The 18,901-nt window shown below is 43.3% G+C and overlaps 1 protein-coding gene across 3 annotated transcripts in view; it reads left to right on the plus strand.

Moving 5' to 3' along the window:
* The window catches only part of rhobtb4 (Rho related BTB domain containing 4), an 82,455-nt gene extending 65,664 nt beyond the window's left edge, over positions 1 to 16,791 (plus strand). For 2 of the 3 annotated variants that reach the window (XM_084055975.1, XM_084055974.1), the window contains exons 8-11: positions 8,485 to 8,635; positions 10,530 to 10,618; positions 12,392 to 12,497; positions 13,188 to 16,791. In XM_084055975.1, coding sequence (XP_083912101.1) covers positions 8,485 to 8,635; positions 10,530 to 10,618; positions 12,392 to 12,497; positions 13,188 to 13,366 — 525 coding nt within the window. In that variant the 3' untranslated portion in view covers positions 13,367 to 16,791. The remainder of the gene's footprint in view (positions 1 to 8,484; positions 8,636 to 10,529; positions 10,619 to 12,391; positions 12,498 to 13,187) is intronic. The other variant, XR_014600697.1, reaches the window with a different exon arrangement.
* Positions 16,792 to 18,901: the final 2,110 nt, after the last annotated feature.

Genomic DNA, 18,901 nt, shown 5'->3' on the forward strand with positions numbered 1-18,901 from the left:
GTCCATCACACTTCCCCGTTTTTAAGCTCCCCTTTTAAGCCAATGGGGAGACGAAAATGTAATGGACACGTTAGTCAACGAATTAGACGAGACGCAAATGTTAGGGCGGGACGAATGGAGAAGAGATCCAATCAGAATTACTCTTTTTGAGGGACTAGTTGGGAAGGGAACCAATCAGAACGATCCTCATTGTTAGTTAGGTCTATCCACCCGGAAGCACACCATATTAGGGGCCAGCATGGACGAACATCACAACAAGGCAACGCACGGAGTTACACAGCAGAGACAGAGAGAAAGGGAGACAGCTTCAGCCCAGGAGGGTTAGCCTAAATGCTAGCGTGCTTCATTAGACCTAGTTTGCCTATTAAGTTATTATTTGCCCATGTTCACACTGACTTCAATCTTAGCTATTGTTGGGAAGACCCGTGTGGTGTCACAAAATGTTGCCACCACTTATATAAAAAACTTTAGAGTGTTAATTTGCGACGCTAAATGTTGCCAGGTTTGGCGAGAGAAACAAGCAATCCAAAAAACAAGTAATCAGGTCTATGAAAAGATTGGGGCCAAAAAAGCCTGGCACATGCGGCTTTATTATGACTTTGGTCATACTTGTTTTTTGTGAAAATGTGTAGAAATCTTTAAATATATATTTTTTTAAAGCGAACATTTTTTACAAAATTCTTTGCTTCTGGGGATTCTACAAATGTCTTTTAGATCCTGACATTTTTTTGATTTTTTTTTGCTATAATCAGTGGTTCCCAAACCTTTTTCATGTCAATGACCCCCAAAATGATATGTATTTGGCCACGGACCCCGATCTGAAAATAATGTTAAATATTTGAGTTAAAAAATATATTAAAAAAAAAAAAAAATTCAATGATTTGCACAAATGTTCACGATTAAAACAAGAAAATAGCAGATCTACAAGTTCATAGCGCGGCACTCGGTGCGGCGCTATGAGCTTGTAGATCTGCTATTTTTGAATAGCCCAAAGAAATCAAAAAATCTCACCCAGTGTGAAGTGGCCGGTGTGTGGTCATCACAACATGACTCACTATGAATAGCAGTATGGACTTTAAAAAAAGTCCATACTGCTATTCATAGGGCTGCACATGTGTCATGTGTTTCGCTAGCCAATCGCAGTCCTGAATTTGCAAAGTCAGCCAATCACATTACAGTTAGTGGTGATGACACAAGCTGTAATGTGATTGGCTGATATGAAAAAAGTATCGATTTGCATTAACAATGAAAGGGTTATAGTTGCGTCATTTATGGCACTTCCGTGACCGTGGAGAGCGAAGGTCCGTTTCTCAATGGATTTGTCATCTAGGAGGGTTATTAAACAAATTTAGCTGGGGTGTCTTTTTTAAAACGGCGGGGAAAATTTGTGGGAGACCAAAATCCAAAATGGCTGCCGTGAAAATTAACTTTTTAATGGTTTGACCTACAATGATGCACAATACATGGTTTCAGAGCTTATTTTGGTCAAGGAATACATATATGGTGTTTATATAATGATTTGACCTATTGTCGACCTTCAAATGCAAGATGGCTGCCAATTATGAGCTCCAAAAGGGAGTTTTTTTCAAAATCGTTACAGAGCCTTCATATTAGGCTCAAATGAAAGCTCTGCTCATGATGAGTTGAATAATATACAGTATAAGTACACAGAAGTAATCTCTGAGGTCAATAAAGTAAATGTTTGTCTGTAAACAGCAGTTGCTGATTTGCGGTTTCCCATTAACACATATACTGCCAATCCCGAGATATCTCGGGACATTAAATCCACCTGTTACCTGCGTATCCCGAGATATCTCGGGATCGTCTTTTTATGTGGTTTAATAACGAAAAAAAAATGTTTTGGTACCATCCTTGATTTTTTTTTTTTCCCCATGATGCTTCCGATCCATCCTATGAGAAAATTTCCGACAACCGTTTCCGGTTCGTTTTTTATCTTGAAAAAACAGTTTTTCCCTGGTTTTGGCTAAAGATCATGATTTTCACACGGTTTAAAAAACGAATGGTAAGCTCCGGTTGTATTTTCTTTTCTTTGATCGACAAACGGTTATCCTCTTTGTGTTCTGATAGCCGATCGGAGGCTAAGCTAATCTAAGATGGCCGTCGGGGAAACGTCACAGCCACGTCACAGCCAAACGGATATGACGTTTGCAGCCTCTTTCAGCGGCCGATACCACAGAAGAAGAAAAGGGAAAAAAAGTGTAAACATTATGAGGGCTCGTACGTCCGTCGTTGCTGTTTATAAACACCATCCGATCGCGGATTTTAATGGATATAATGTTTTTGTGAACGGTTCAAAAGGCTATAAAACTCAAAAACGCTGGCAGTGGGTGAGTACCTTATGAATGAACTCTGGCAGGGAATGTGTTAAATAAGGTAGGCTATTATGGTGTCCAGTTCATCCCAACACATTTTCATAATGAACCAAAAAGTAATTGTGCAGTATAGCCTAACATAAAATAGTATTCTGTATGCAAAGCTAGAAAGGTTAGTTGCTTGAGGTGAATTTAAAGGTCAACTCATTTGTCAGAATTTTGTATTATTGATCCTGTGTTTCCTGTCTAGTTACTTTTACCTGCCTTAACCAGCCTTGTAATTTTGTCAGTGTTTCCACCAGTGTCCTCCTAGTTCCCCAGCCTATCCCAGTGTTGATTGTCTGTTGAGTTTGCCTGTGTCCTGTTAATCCCTGTCTATTTAAGCCCTGTGTTTGCATTGTGTTCTTGTTGGTCTGTAGACCTTTGTCATGTGAGGTTTTTAGTCGTTGTTCTTTGTACTCAAGAATCTTGGACAAGTGATTTTGGATAAGAACCTCTCTCCAGAGCAGTATGCACCGCACGTCCCGTCTGTAGTTCTTTCCTCGTAGTGCTTGGTTTACCAACCCCTCCACTACTACCCCTGCTGTAACCAGAGCAATTCCAGAGCCCTTGAATCGCTTGTAGATGGCATAGATGTAGGACATCAGCTGGTGGAAAGGTACAAGGATTGGGAGGATGTCCTTCATTCCAACATTTCTGGATTCTCCGCCTTGAGATCAGTGAGCGTCTTGTAGGTGGGCAGGTCACCAACAAGAAAGGAGAATGGATTATTCTTCTGCCGCATGGCCTCCACATGTTTCACCATTATGTCATTCACCACTGACTTGCTTGAAGGTTAATTGTATGTTGTGTGGTAATAAGGCTTGCTCTTGTTGGGTGGTGGATGACTGCAGGACTGGGCACCACTGTATCCTGGAACTCGCTGCTCTTCGGGTGGTGGTCTTGTACCATGATTGTCTACACGAGACAGTGCATCACAGAGCGAGCACGCTGCGGAGCTCTGCTATCAACCTGGGAGTAAATGTCCATGGCATGACAAGGAGTAAAGATCTGGTAGACACTCTGCACAAGAGTGGTGTCTGCATCAGCTATGGAGATACACTGCTCCTCTATGACCATTGGGCTCTAATGGATGTGGAGGCATCAGCAACCTGCCCACATGAGATCGCAGACAGCAAGCCAGCTATCGTGATCATCGACAATGACGACTTCAAGATTGACACTATGACAGGTGACTCTACAGGAGTCCATCGAACAAATGTCATGTACATGCAGCCAGAGAGCAATGAAAAGAAACCAGGCGAAGAGACTGCTGAAACGCTCACCAAGAAGAATGAAATCTCTGCACAGCTAAAGCAGAAGTGTGCAGAACTGACAAAGGTTTGCCAGTACAGATGCCCCCCTGGTAGCAAGAGTGAGTCACCTGCTTGTCCCAGGGTAGATCCACCAGTGGATGGGTCAGCTCCGCAGCGTGCTCGCTCTGTAATACATGCACTGTCTCGTGTAGGCAATCATGGCACAAGACCACCACGAGTTCCAGGATACAGTGGTGCCCAGTCCTGCTGTCATCCACCACCCAACAAGAGCAAGCCTAATTACCACACAACCTACAATGAACCTCCAAGCAAGTCAGTGGTGAATGACATAATGGTGAAACATGTGGAGGCCATGCAGCAGAAGAATATTCCATTCTCCTTTCTTGTTGGTGACCTGCCCACCTACAGTATAAGATGCTCAACTCAGCTCAAGGCGGAGAATCCAGAAATGTTCAAGGACATCCTCCCAATCCTCGTAACTTTCCACCAGCTGATGTCCTACATCTATGCCATCTACAAGCGATTCAAGGGATCTGGAATGGCAGACGCTCTAATGTCCAAGATGCTTGAGCACAAAGAACAACAACTAAAAGCCTCACCTCACAGGACTACAGACCAACAAGACCACAGTGCAAACACAGGGCTTAAATAGACAGGGATTAACAGGACACAGGTGTACTCAACAGACAATCAACACAGGGATAGGCTGGGGGAGTAAGAGAACACAGGTGGAAACACTGACAAAATCACAAGACTGGTTAGACAAGGCTGGTAACAGTAACTAGGCAGACAGGAAACAGGGAGCAATACCACAAAATAAGGGTGACAAATGAGTTGACCTTTAAATCAACTCAAGCAACTAACCTTTCTAGCTTTGCATACATAATACTATTTTATGTTAGGCTATACTGCACAATTACTTTTTGGTTCATTATGAAAATGTGATGGGATGAACTGGACACCATATTCTCAGTAGCCTACCCTATTTAATGGGAAACCGCAAATCAGCAACTGCTGTTTACACACAAACATTGACTTTATTGACCTCAGAGATTACTTCTGTGTACTTATACTGTATATTATTCAACTCATCATGAGCAGAGCTTATATTTGAGCCTAATATGAAGGCTCTGTGACGATTTTGAAAAAAACTCCCTTTTGGAGCTCATAATTGGCAGCCATCTTCCATTTGAAGGTCGACAATAGGTCAAATCATTATATTAACACCATATATGTATTCCTTGACCAAAATAAGCTCTGAAACCATGTATTGTGCATCATTGTAGGTCAAACCATTAAAAAGTTCATTTTCACGGCAGCCATTTTGGATTTTGGTCTCCCACAAATTTTCCCCGCCGTTTTAAAAAAGACACCCCGGCTAAATTTGTTTAATAACCCTCCTAGATGACAAATCCATTGAGAAACGGACCTTCGCTCTCCACGGTCACGGAAGTGCCATAAATGACCCAACTATTAGGGGGTACACAAACTTTTTGGTCGGTGTCCAAAACTCACTTATAGGGGGCGGCTACACCGCCCCAAAAATGACACAGATGCGTCCCCGGATTGAAGGGGTTAAGTAGGTAGTCCCAGCCTCAGGGTGTGTCCTGTGGCTCCAGGCTCCTGGCTGGGCGGCAGAGAATCGGATCCGTTGGGGTCCGGTTACTCTCCTGACCCCGGGGGGGTTTGGTTACCCAGGTCTGGGCTCGCTGAGGACGGGAAGCTGCTCCGGGAAACAGGAAACTAGAGGAGGGAGGGAGAGAGACAGAGAGAATGACTCAGAGGGAGAGAGAGAGAGAGAGAGATAGTGAAGGTCCATTCACAGCAAGCACGATAACAATAACTTATAATAAAATATAAATAATAAATATGTTGTTTTAGAAAAGGATCCCTGGATAATAAGCCAAATATGCCTTAATACATTATAAGTGCCCTCTATAACTACAATTTTAAATGTAACACCTTAAATATTGTATTTATTTTAGAAACAGTTAATCTTTTACTCAATAGGGGCAATGCCAGTCGCACATTGATGATGTCATTTGTCCATGTGTGGTAGCCCTATGGAATGTATGCAATGCATGTGCAAAAGAAACATCTTTAAAATATTGATTTGATGCTCATATTGACCTTAGGAAGTATTAAATTGTTTTTTATGTTCACATCCATTCCATAAATTCCTTAGGGCTGGACCACACATTAATTAATTTAACATTTTAGTTATAGGGGACAATTATAATGTATTAGGCATATTTGGCTCATTAGCCAGGGATCCTTTTAACCCATTAAGACCTGTGGCTGATTCAAAAAATGTCTTCTAAATCCTAACAGTTTTCTGAAAAAAATGATGTTGGTTCGCAAACCTTTTTTGTCAATGACCCCCAAAATGTTATGTATTTGGCCGCCGACCCCCATCTCAAAATATGTTGTTCCAGGGACCCCCAGAAGCAAAGATTTGAGTAAAAAAATATATATACATTCAAAGATTTGCACAAATGTACAGGATCTTACCGGCTTTAATGGGTTAAAATGGTTCTAATTCAAATGGACAGCAGAGTTCACACCACAACTATAACCACAACTATTGTCGTGGACGATGTCGTTTGGATCACTTTTTTTATGAACGATAGAAGCATTGCCAGCCATTCAAAATCCAATTGGGACGTCTGGGATGCAATCTGTCACCCTTGTGTAGTTGTGTTATTACTTTAGATGTAACTGTCATTACCTCAGGCAGGGTGCAGCTATCTCAATTCCTTATAATTAATAATCAGAGTCAGATTATTGTCGGTAGCCGTGTTGAGAACCTATGCAGATTGGCTACAAAGGCGAGAGCTCTACCGACTGAGCTATCTGGACACAAATTATCTTTATAGTTATAGTTACCATCCTCACTGTGAATGGACCTTTAGACTAAGCTGCTGCTCAGTTTGAAACGCTTAAACTTAGACTGGGTATAGCAGCTCAGTACCATGCAATGTGAAGGCTTTATTTAAACCCTGTCCATGCATTATGAAGGTTTATTATGAACCCTGTCCATGCACTGTAAAGGCTTAATTTAAACCCTGTCCATGTATTATGAAGGTTTATTATGAACCCTGTCCATGCATTATGAAGGTTTATTATGAACCCTGTCCATGCATTATGAAGGTTTATTATGAACCCTGTCCAAGCATTATGAAGGTTTTATTATGAACCCTGTCCAAGCATTATGAAGGTTTAATTATGAACCCTGTCCATGCATTATGCAGGTTTTATTATGAACCCTGTCCATGCATTATGAAGGCTTCTATTTTAGGGTGTACCAGGTCCTCTCTCTGCTGTGTGACACCTGCAGTGTTTGCACGTTGCCCCCCCCCCCCCCCCCCCCCCCCCCCTCCCCTCCCTCCTCCACTTCCTGCCGCTGCTATTTTTAGCTGCTGCTTCTCTGTGTTCATTCAGTTGTTTGTGTTTTATTACTGTCAGGAACAGCAGAGCCCTCTGCTGCACAGGCACAGAACTGCAGCCCCAGCCCGGCCCTCAGTCAGCACAGACTGGTTTATTGATTGATAGACGAGCACACAGAGATAGACAGATAAGCAGATTAGATTCATCAATCAGATTACATCATCAAAAAGATTGAATAAATCCGGCAGGAACAGATGTCAACAAGACGCGTCAGTAATCTCACAGCAGGTGTTACAGCCCCTTTGTGTGGTCTAGGGGGAAACAGGGCAGTACCACATAACTTAAATGAGCACAAGCAACTAAAATATACATTTATTAACAATAATGACATTAAGGTTATATAAACTGAATAGAACAGAAGCATAAGCACGTCAGGGTGGCCATGGCAAAAACAGCTCATATACAAGCTCATAGCGTGGCACCAAGTGCCGCGCTATGAGCTTGTATAGCTGCTATTTTCTTAAAAACAATCGTGAAAATCTTTGAATATATATTATGCAAGGGATAATGCATGGGGAGGTAGTCATTATTGAAATTTAAAGCCTGACAGGGCGATTAACCACCGAGGTGCAGCCGAGGTGGTTAATCGCCCTGAAGGGCTTTAAATTTCAATAATGACTACCTCCCCATGCATTATCCCGCTTATTACACGGCTACTTAATAAATACATAAATACATTTACCCAAAAGTAACAACAAAACGAAGTATTTCCTTGCTTACGGCAATGAAAGTATTCCATAAGTATTGGGCTGGGCGGACAAGTTCGCCTCGCAAAAACAAATGACGAAATGGAAAAAAACTCGCCCCAAAACACACTCGCCCCCCATTCTATTTACTGCCGATTTGCCTGTAATACCGCCGGATTTGCCCCGGGGCGACTGTGTTTTGGGGCGAGCGTTTTGGTATTCCCCCGTTGTTGTGCCACGATAAACAAGGAAGCGCAGTGGATCAAATAGAATGACTTCTCGGTTATTGCATCGTCTATTTCTCACTTCAAATGTTTTCAAAAACATTCTTGAGAGCAACGTTTAGTTGTAAATGACATTGTTTGTTTGTTTACATGGCTGTCATGTTGGATAAAGCATATAACCAAGCAGCACAGGTTGACATGAGCAGGTGTTCTGAGTCTCTGATTACACAGCGGTCCGTTATAGAGCTCATCGGTCATTATCCAGAAATAATGACCGATGACTGACCAATCAGAATCGAGCATTCAACCAAGCCGTGTAATAAAAGGTTTTAACTAAAATCTTTGCTTCTGCATGGGGGTCCCTGGAACAACATATTTTGAGATGGGGGTCCGCGGCCAAATACATATCATTTTGGGGGGTCCTTGACATGAAAAAGTTTGAGAACCACTGATTATAGCAACATACGTTTTTTTTCAGGTGTCCATCCCTCACACCAGCAGTGCCTGCATGCGAGGGGTCCTGGAGTTCCTGTATTGTGGCCAGTTGACTCCCGGCCCGACCCTGGAGCCCACGGAGCTCATTGTTCTGGCCAACCGGCTGTGTCTGCCTCGCCTCATCGCTCTCACAGGTTCGATGCTGACACGCCACATTTGTATACTTGAGTTAATATTCACCCATTTTCAACTTCATATAATTGGTCCTCACTAATACTCATGATAAAATGGTAAAAACAATGTTTCTGTACTGTGTCTCATAGGAGGGCTGGTGACACTTTAGTTTTTCCACTGAAAATACTTGAACTAGGACCCAAAGTGGGCGTGTCACTATTCTACAGGTTGGAAGCTGCATTACAGACAGACTAGCTTCGATCTCCAGGCTTTTATTGTTTAGTTTTGCTAAAAAATAAAAGCCTGGAGGAGCGCGTCGGTGTACCCGGTATGGGAAGTGTTTCATTTCCCCAACCAACCAGAGTGCAGTGGGCGTCGCTCGTAATGTTGTGTTAACGGGGCGGGGGTTGACGGACAGATCGGTGAACCAATGGGATCAGGCGCAATCTCTCCGCGCCTCTATACACCCGCCCCTCTATACCCAAAAACAGGAGCGCTGGTGCAGCCTACAGACAGACAGACAGACAGACAGACAGACAGACAGACAGACATTGTGTTTATACTAGCTGTCTCATCTAAAAAATGAATATCCACAGCCAGCATTTCTACTAATTTGGTGTACCGGTGTGGGTGTGTTGAGGATAAACCAGATGGACTCATGGTTAATTTACAGTCATATCTGAATCATTTAGCTGACACTTATCCAGGGACAATGACTCGGCAGGTTGCTGACACACTCTGCAGAGCCTCTTGTAGCCCATTCTATAAACTCCAGGTGAGTTTGACTTGAGTTTTTAAACAAAAGACCTTGATATGAAACCGTAGCTGATAAAGAGACATGCCATGTCCACCCGGAAATGGAAGACATTTACAGAAACACACCTGTCTCACCTTGCAGTCTGTCTGTCTGTATTGAGACAGCCTGTCTGTCTGAAATGAGACAGCCTTTCTGTCTGCACACAGTGAAGAAAGTTAAAGCAGAGCTTGAAGAAAAGCAGCCATGTCTGATGCCAGGAAATCCCAGTTAACGGCATTTACCATATACTCTTATCCAGAGTAACTTACAAGTGCAATATCAGAATAATCAGAGTAAACATGAACTCAAGCCAATAAACAACAAGGTAAATAGTCATATAAGTAGAGGACAGAGAGAACAATGTAGTGCCTCTCACTATAGGAGGGGTCATCCCTATGTTCCCCGGGTTCTATGTTCCCCCACTAAGGTTAGGGTTAGGGTTAGGTAGACAATGAACCTAGCATCTGTCTGTTGTCCAGGGTGTTTTTAGGGAAGGGAGATATACTAGGACGTGTGGAGCGTTGTCCAGGGTTTTTTAGGGAAGAGAGAAGAGTCTAGGACTTGTGGAGCGTTGTCCAGGGTGTTTTAGAGAAGGGAGAAGAGTCTAGGACTTGTGGAGCGTTGTCCAGGGTGTTTTAGAGAAGAGAGAAGAGTCTAGGACTTGTGGAGCGTTGTCCAGGGTGTTTTAGGGAAGCAAGAAGAGTCTAGGACGTGTGGAGCGTTGTCCAAGGTGTTTTAGAGAAGGGAGAAGAGTCTAGGACGTGTGGAGCGTTGTCCAGGGTGTTTTAGAGAAGAGAGAAGAGTCTAGGACGTGTGGAGCGTTGTCCAGGGTATTTTAGGGAAGGGAGAAGAGTCTAGGACGTGCAGAGTGTTGCTCGTATAGCATTCCTGTGTATCCCTGTAGAATGGTGCAACACAAAGGAGTCTCTTTGTGTCTCCTACCGGATACATTAGGGTATTTATTATTATCATCAAATTATCGACTCAGGAATGCGACAAAAACAAAAAAATCTCCATGAATTCAATGCTTCATGGGGTGTGTAATTGATAGGAAATAAGTATTTTTTTGGGTGAACTACTCCTTTAACATAGTTGCATGGTTTCTCTTTGCTCTCCAGAGTTGCATGCGGTGGAAGAGCTCCTCCAACTGGCCACAAAAGGAACTGACATCGATGGACAGGCTCTGGCCTACCTGGAGATGGCTCAGGTGAGGCCTGTCACATTTATCACATAAATCGTCTTAATCGTTTACCTGTGTTGAAACATTTTCATTCATTTTCAAACATAGCAGACCTATAACGTTTTTTGATTTATTTGAAAGTATAAAATGATTAATTATGTCAGTCATTCCTTATTATATTGATGTTATTTGTCATATTTGCCCAGTGCAACTTTTGTTCACAAAAGCAAAACAGAAATTAGATTTGTATTTATGTTTCAATGTTCAGTGCCAAAAACTAGAGTTGTTCCGATACCAGTATCGGAAAAGCTGTCGATACTGCCTAAAATGCTGGTATCGGTGAGTATGCCAGTCTGCAGTGGTGGAAAGTAACTAAGTACATTTACTTAAGTACTGTACTTTTTTGAGGTATTTGTACTTTACTTGAGTATTTCCAATTTCCAATACTTTTACTTCTACTCCACTACATCTCAAAGGCAAATATTGTACTTTTACTCCACTACAATTATTTGAAAACTTTAGTTACTAGTTACTTTTCAGATATAAACTATGATGTAATGAAACATACATTAACCACTTTAGCCCTATTTTATACATAGGCTATTTGAAAATAGCAGATCTACAAGCTCACAACCAGGGGCGTAGCCACGGGTGGGCATAGGTAGGCCTGGGCCCACCCACCTGGCTGTTGTGCCCACCCCCAAAAAAAAAGAAGAAAAAAAATTTGAACTGTGCCTGTGCTCTGTGAGTGGAGGTGGACTGCGGAGGAGGCGGACAACGGGGCATTATTTGCGACCTGTCAATATTTTCATGAAAATGAAGGCAAAAATAAGAATTAAATAACATAATAAACCCGCAAAAGACCCGCAAATTGCGCAAAAAAGTAAGATTTTAACCGATAATAACCGGAAAAAATTGCGCACGCGCATGGCACTCATGCACGCGCGCGCAGCGTGCACCCACAAATCCCCATGCCCAGCTGCTGCCAGCTTTCTGGCTACGCCACTGCTCACAACGCGTCGCATCGCGACACGTTGCGAGCTTGTAGATCGGCTATTTTCAAATATTTAGCACTTTTACTTTTGGTACTTTAAGTACATTTTGATGCCAATACTTTTGTACTTTTACTCAAGTAGATTTTTAATTCTGGACTTTTACTTGTAACAGAGTATTTTTATATTGCAGTATTGGTACTTTTACTTAAGTAAAGAATTTGAGTACTTTTTCCACCACTGTCGGTGAGTATGCCAGTCTGTGCCAATCCAATACCACGTCATTTATCACATGATGAGATTTCATTTACAGTCATATTTTGATTGCTTCAGCTGATGTTGCATGATTGTTTTCGACTCATACTGTACTGTTTACACTTTAACCCATTAAGACCTGAGGCCGATTCTACAAATGCCTTCTAAACTGGTAGTTCTCAAACTTTGATATGATATGTATTTGTGCCAGGGACCCCCAGAAGAGAAGGTTGGTGTTAAAAAATGCAAAAAAATATTCAAATGTTTCAAGATTTTTCAAAAATGTTCAGAAATAGCAGATGTACAAGCTGAAGTGACTCACTGTGAGCTTGTAGATCTGCTAATTTTGAGAACCACTTTTCTGGGCATGTCATTATAAGCTGAAATCTTCAAGAATATTTAAAAGCCTGTCACAGCGTGATGCATCATGAGCTTGTAGATGGCATTTTCATTCAAACACTGTCTTACGACAAAGTAGCCTATATAAGGGATTAAGTGATTTGTTATACGTGTCACTTGTAATAAATACTGTATTTATTCTCCATGTCCGCAGTTCCACAACGCCAAGCAGCTGTCGGCCTGGTGTCTTCACCACATCTGCACAAACTACAACAGCATCTGTCGCAAGTTTCCCAAAGACATGAAGACCATGTGTCCAGGTAGGATCTTCTGTCTCTCATCTCCTAAACCAGGTGTTCTCAAGCTTTTTTTCATGTGAAGAACCCCCCTAATTTATATGTATTTGGGTGCGGACCCCTGTTTGAAAATGATTTTGTGACCATGGCGGCCAACTTCAATGGGCAATTGAAGCCTCATCAATCAAATCCTGGTACTTGGCTTGTTGGAACTGTTAGTTGGGCTACCAAGATGGTTTTCATGCTCCTGGATAGTAGGATCATGTCTGGTCTGAATGAAGTTACAGCCACCTCTTCTTGAAGAGGTGGACAGGTCTCCTTTTCAGGTCCACTTGCATCTCCCAGTCAGAAGCTCAGTGTAAAATGGAAATCCTTCTGCAAGGATCTTATCGTGTCTCCACCTGTATCGGCTTTCTCTCAGTACTTTTCTTTCTCAAAATCAGATTTAGAGAAATAATGTTTATTTTTTATTTTTCTTCGGACCAACAGTCCCACATAATATGCTATGTTATATCATAGCTTTGATGTCCAAATAGACAATCTACCATGTTGATAGTCACTCTGTCTTTTCACTCTCTCTGTCTGTCTGTCTGTCTGTCTGTCTGTCTGTCTGTCTGTCTGTCTGTCTCTCTCTCTCTCTCTCTCTCTCTCTCTCTCTCTCTCTCTCTCTCTCTCTCTCTCTCTCTCTCTCTCTCCCCCTCTCCCCCTCCCCAGAGAACCAGAGACACTTTGAGAAGCAGCGCTGGCCTCCGGTGTGGTTCCTGAAGGAGGAGGACCGGTACCTGCGCTCCCAGAAGGAGCGCGTCCGCGAGGAGGAGCTGCTCCGCAAGCAGAACACCAAGAGAGGCTGGTGCTTCTGGAGACCCCCGTCCAGCTCCCCACACGTCTCCTAAACCCCCCCCCCCCACCAACACCACAGGTCGCACACACAGAGCACACACAGAGCAGGCAACACCATGTCTGCTCTGTGTGTGCGTGCGTGCGTGCGTGCGTGCGTGACTGTGCAGGTATGTGTGATCCATACTCCACTTGGAGTCCAGGTTGGGAGCTCTGTTGTCACAAAGGGCTCCCCGCCGCCCCTGGGGCCCTAAACCCCCAGGGGGTGTCCCCCCTCCCCCCTGCCTTGCAAACAGCCCCCAAAGCGCCTCCCACCTGGCTTCCCAGGAACCAAGGACTCCATTTGTCTCTCCGCCACGGTAAAGTGCGGTCCATACTCGTTCTTAGCCGGAACTTTTCTATTACCTACTAATTGACGTCATTCAGAACTTCTAGAGGGAGGCCTCAGTCAGAACTTCTTCTCCCGACTCTCTGAACTAAAGATTTTCAGACGTCCGGAAGGAGCATGTATTGACCTCTACTGACCTGCATTGTCCGTCAATTCAGTGAGGCCACCTCTGCCTTCCCTTCTACACAGACCCACTGTGTCATACAGACAGACAGACAGACAGACAGACTTTTTGCCCAAAGCCCCCTCTTTCGAAAACCAGCCCTGGATTCTTACAGCACAACTGGAGTTGAGCAATGTTAATATTTTTTATTTTCTACTATTTTCTACATTTTGGCTTGAATTCTTTTGACTGGCAGACTTGAGCCTCATTCATACTTTGTCGCACGACAGCGTCGGGCATACGAAATAGCAGATCTACAAGCCTGTTTGTAGATCTGCTATTTTCGACGTGCGACGAAGCATAAACAAACTCTTCAATCAGGGGAAATGACACGCAGGCGGTGTCTAGGACCCTGTGGACCAACCAGCAGGGACACCGTCGCTGGCCAGCGCTGCCTGAAAGTCACGTGACAGTCACATGACTTCCTTCCATTGACTGACTCCCCGTCGGACCGCCTCCTGAGGGGGGGGGGGGGGGGGAAGCTCCGCCCATTGCCTTTCATCCAGCGTCGCAACATGGCGTTCTGCCAATCATCGTTCACTGGTCCGTCATGCCCTGCCCCCCGCCACGCCCACCGGCACCGGCACACACACACACACACACACACACACACACACACACACACACACACACACACACACACACACACACACACACACACACACACACACACACACACACCCTCAGACCAAATTTCACTTAAGACTTTCACAGTGAACTCTATAGCAACGATGAGCCTTGTTCTGTTCTAGCACATGTTGTCACATGACAGATGATAAATGTCACATGATTGATGTCACGTGACACATGACAGCTGCAGCATCAAACAAATGAACTGCTAAAGGACCACTTCACCCGTTTTCAACCCTATCTTCATATAATTGGTCCTCACTGTAATGCTCGTTATAAGATGGCACCATTTCCGTCTTCTCACTCTGGACCAGGCGCGTATCGTCATTGGGGCCAACGAGGCCATGGCCCGGTCTGTAGACCCAGCTTGCCCCTGTGTAGGGGCAAGATCCGCCAGGGGAAAAAAACAAAAAATCAACATTAGCAGCCTTCGCCTTTGTTTTCAAATGGGGCTCATTTGCATTCGGCTGAATTGTTAATGAGTGGCCATTAGGAAACCAGTTTAGCCTTCAAACCGGTTCCCCCCCTGGCCCGGTTCTGGCCCGGTCAACGTTAGAATCCACCAAACGCCACTGCTCTGGACAGTTCAGAAACCTGCCTACCGATTACTTGAAGATGGGTTGATAATGGGTGAAGTGCTCCTTTAATGTTCTGTGCGCACCAGCGCCTGCCTTTTTTGTTTTTTACCCCCCTCTGCCAGTGGGGGGCAGTACTGCTCAAGGCTCCGGCACCCGCCATCAACCCCCTACACACTGACCACCAACCCCCCACTTTTCAATGCTCTGCTTTTCATTTTAGGTCAATGGTAGCCTTGGGCGGCGGGGGGACGGGGGACGGGGGTACAGCATGTACGCAATTAATGGTGTGTTCTCATCCCAACCTGCCTGTTTGACCACTCAGTGGTTCTCAACCTTTTCTGGATCAGAGCCCACTTTAAAAAGTTTGAAAGTGTTCGCGGCCCACCCATCTGACACCCATCTTCACACGCGTGCATTTTCAGAGCATGTTTATTTATGTTCTGGCTTCGATCAGTGGAACTGATATTAAGTTCCTATTTATCACTCTCTCAAACTCTTTTTTTTATTTGTAAAGAAAAAATATTTACATTGTTATTATTCTTTTTGCATTTTGATGTTATATTATCATTAAATTCTTTGTGTTTTGCCAATTATTTGGGGGCTCTCTTGCAATATCCTCTAGGCCCACCAGGTTGAGAACCACTGTTTTACCTTATAACTGATAAAACAAAGCTGTGACTCTCTTCTCCTATTGGTTTAAAGGGCAACAAGAGACAAATGAGAGGAGACGAGGTGACGAGTAGGAAAAGATGATTTAATATCCGTCTGTCTCTCCTAGTGGTGGGGAGGTGTCACTGCAGCACGTTGCCTTCTTCTTTCACCAGAATCAGGAAAACAAATGAAAATAATGGTGCTTATAGGACACAATAATATAGTGTCCATGTGAACATGTGCACGTATGCATGTGCACACACACACACACACACACACACACACACACACACACACACACACACACGTAAAACTATTTAAAACATGTCTGCCAAGCGTCTGCCCAGGTGTTTTGTTGTTTACCTGTGATTGACGCACAGAGGGTTCTAATGTCGTGCGTGATTATGTTTGTCTGGCGTTTACTCTATGAAATACCGTCTATAGTCAAATGCTTTTTTCTTCTTGTGCGACAGTCCCGTAGGGTTAAGGACACATTAATTCTTCTTCGCATGATAGCACGCCAACGTCACGCGGCGAAGCATAGCGTTAACCGTTACGGTTCTGATGAGAAAACGTAACATTTGGTCATTGAACGCGAGTGAGATCTGGTTTTTAAAGGTTTACTTTAGGAAGGGGTGGTGATTACCTTGGCAGACAGTTGTTGTGTGGTTTTGTTCTAAAAGTTGCTTTGGATTGAAAGTGCGATTCCACTGATGGGTTTTGAATGCCAAGGAGTTTTTGATGTATGGATTCTATAAGTTACGTTGTTAGCCTTTTCTTTCAGAGGGTGTAATTTCTTTGAGATTTGGGTGACTGAATGTGAAAATGACTTTGCGCCTGGCTCTATTTGTAGCTTTAGCGGTTTGTGCCCCTGAGGCTCTTTACCCAGGAGACTGTATGAGAGGCAGACGCAGAGCTGTCATTCATGGGATGATGTGGGTAACAATTCAATCAACATCTCCCCAAATAGAACCCAGAGGGGACCCCAGGAGACCCGAGTGAGAATTGAGCTGTTCCCTCCCCGAATAACCACACTGGAACAGTCCCAAGACGCGTCACATTCAGCCTGCTCAGTGGATTTATTTTGATTTATTTATTATTATTTGGGGGGGGGGGGGAGGAGAGATCCAATTCAGGGATTTGGGGAATTTTAAAATAAGAAGAGTGTTGGGGGGGGGGGGGTTTGTAGCCCCCACACAGTTGACGGCCGTTAGAATTTTTCGAACTAACGGTCCTTATGACCAGTTCAACCTTATCTCCTGCTCCAAGTGCCTTATAGTTGCACAAACTGGTTTCGTTTAAAAAAAATGTTTATTAAGATAAGCTCGTTAAGAGCTGCTTTGCAGAGGTCCAGGCGATAAGACAAGACAGCGACTGAGGTAATGACGATCTAACTGATTGATTAATTGCGTCTGATTGAGTCAGGTGAAAGTCTCATGCTCCGTCCCAACAGCTGAACTTTGGACGACGTGCCTGTCAGAGCTGTGCACCTCTGAGATGTTCCGGTGAGGACGAGAACGTTGGGACAGTGTGATTGGTCAGAAGTTCAAGGTGGGCCTTTTAGATTAGACTTGAGCTTTTCTTTACTTCTCTTTTTAACAGCAGCACTGGGCTGGCCCTGTGCGCTTCCCAGGGTGAAACCACTATGACCGCGTAGTGTCATAGGTTAGCATTATTAGCATGGTAGCCTAACGTTTTAAACATGTCTTTTATGATGCCACTTTATTCTCTTATCAGTGTTGGAATGCACTTTTCCTATTGTTTTATTTTTATTCTTTTTTTATTTGGGGTGTATTATTAAGCCTGGCCTAATACTTTTCTTCTGTAAGGGTGTTTTTTGAAAACCTCATGTTTTGTAGATCGGCTCTTTTGAGTCTCTCTTAGCTGCAGACAACTGCAGATTCAGCTCATGGGAGCGGAAGGTTGCTGTTGGTTGGAAATCTTGTGTCCAAAATATATTATGTTATTTTTTTATTACTATTTAAAAATATATATATAAAATGGTGAAAATAAAATAGCCAGTCTACAAGGTCGCACCCGCAACGCGTTGTGAGCTTGTAGTGTATTTTAACTACTTTTATGTGACACACATAATATGGATATTTCAACTTCAAGGTTTCTGTCCCGTCAGCAACGATAACTAAAGCTACCTGTTGATCCATTGGGGGTACATTGGAAATAAGTGCTGTGAGCTTGTAGATCGGCTATTTTTTTTACAATGTTTGATCATGGCCTATAATGACATCCCCAAAATAGGATCACCAGGTTGAACGAGGTCAAACAGCGCCTTCTGTCTGTACAGTGCTGCAGTTGTCTTTAGTTGTTAACTGCTAACGACTAGGATTTAATGCAGTTAATCAACCGATCTACAATCTTACTGTGACGCCTTGTGAGCTTGTAGATCTGCTATTTGCATTGTGCGACACACCGGCACGCAACTAAGTATAAATCAGACATTACTATTGCTAGTATTATCACCGTTATATAACGTATCTAATCTACGGCAGTTGACTTACCAAAAAGAAGGGTTCCATGTGGAACCGAAAAGGTTCTATATGTAGCTTCATATGTGGCTCCTGAAAGGGTTCTATGTGGAACCATTTTGTATGGTCTGTAATTTTTTATTTAATTGCATTTGTAATGGGTTTGCTGTTTATACAAACAAAAGGTTCCGTTGTGGACACATTTAGGAACCACGTAGAACCATTTGGTTCTATGACAAAGAGCCATGCACGGTGTTAATAAGGAACCTTGTAAAACCTTCGTTTTTTTTGTAAGAGTGTAGAGAAGGGGCGTGGCCGTAGACGTGATGGGTCATCTATTTTATAACCACTTCAGTCCCATACGCTTAGTCGCAGGACAAATAGCGAGGATAGCCGATCTACAAGCCCACGGCGCGTCACAGCACAGCGCACTGTGAGCTTGTAGATATGCTATTTTTTTAAATTATTATTTTCTTTTTGGAAAACAAATTTGCCAGGGTTAATGTTGGCTAAGTTGGACTTATACTGTATAGTATTGTTATGCACTTTGGTTTCCTTTTTAAATAACATTTGTACGATGCATTGTTCTGTGTTTATTGAAATAAAAGCACACATGCACACACACTATTAAGGGCTTCTACACAAATATACAACAATCAGAATGTTTTGCTGCTGTTTGTAATAATTTTTTTTGAACC

Source organism: Gymnoscopelus microlampas (assembly GCF_963454915.1).
Source record: "Gymnoscopelus microlampas genome assembly, chromosome: 4".
Classification (NCBI taxonomy): Eukaryota; Metazoa; Chordata; class Actinopteri; order Myctophiformes; family Myctophidae; genus Gymnoscopelus; species Gymnoscopelus microlampas.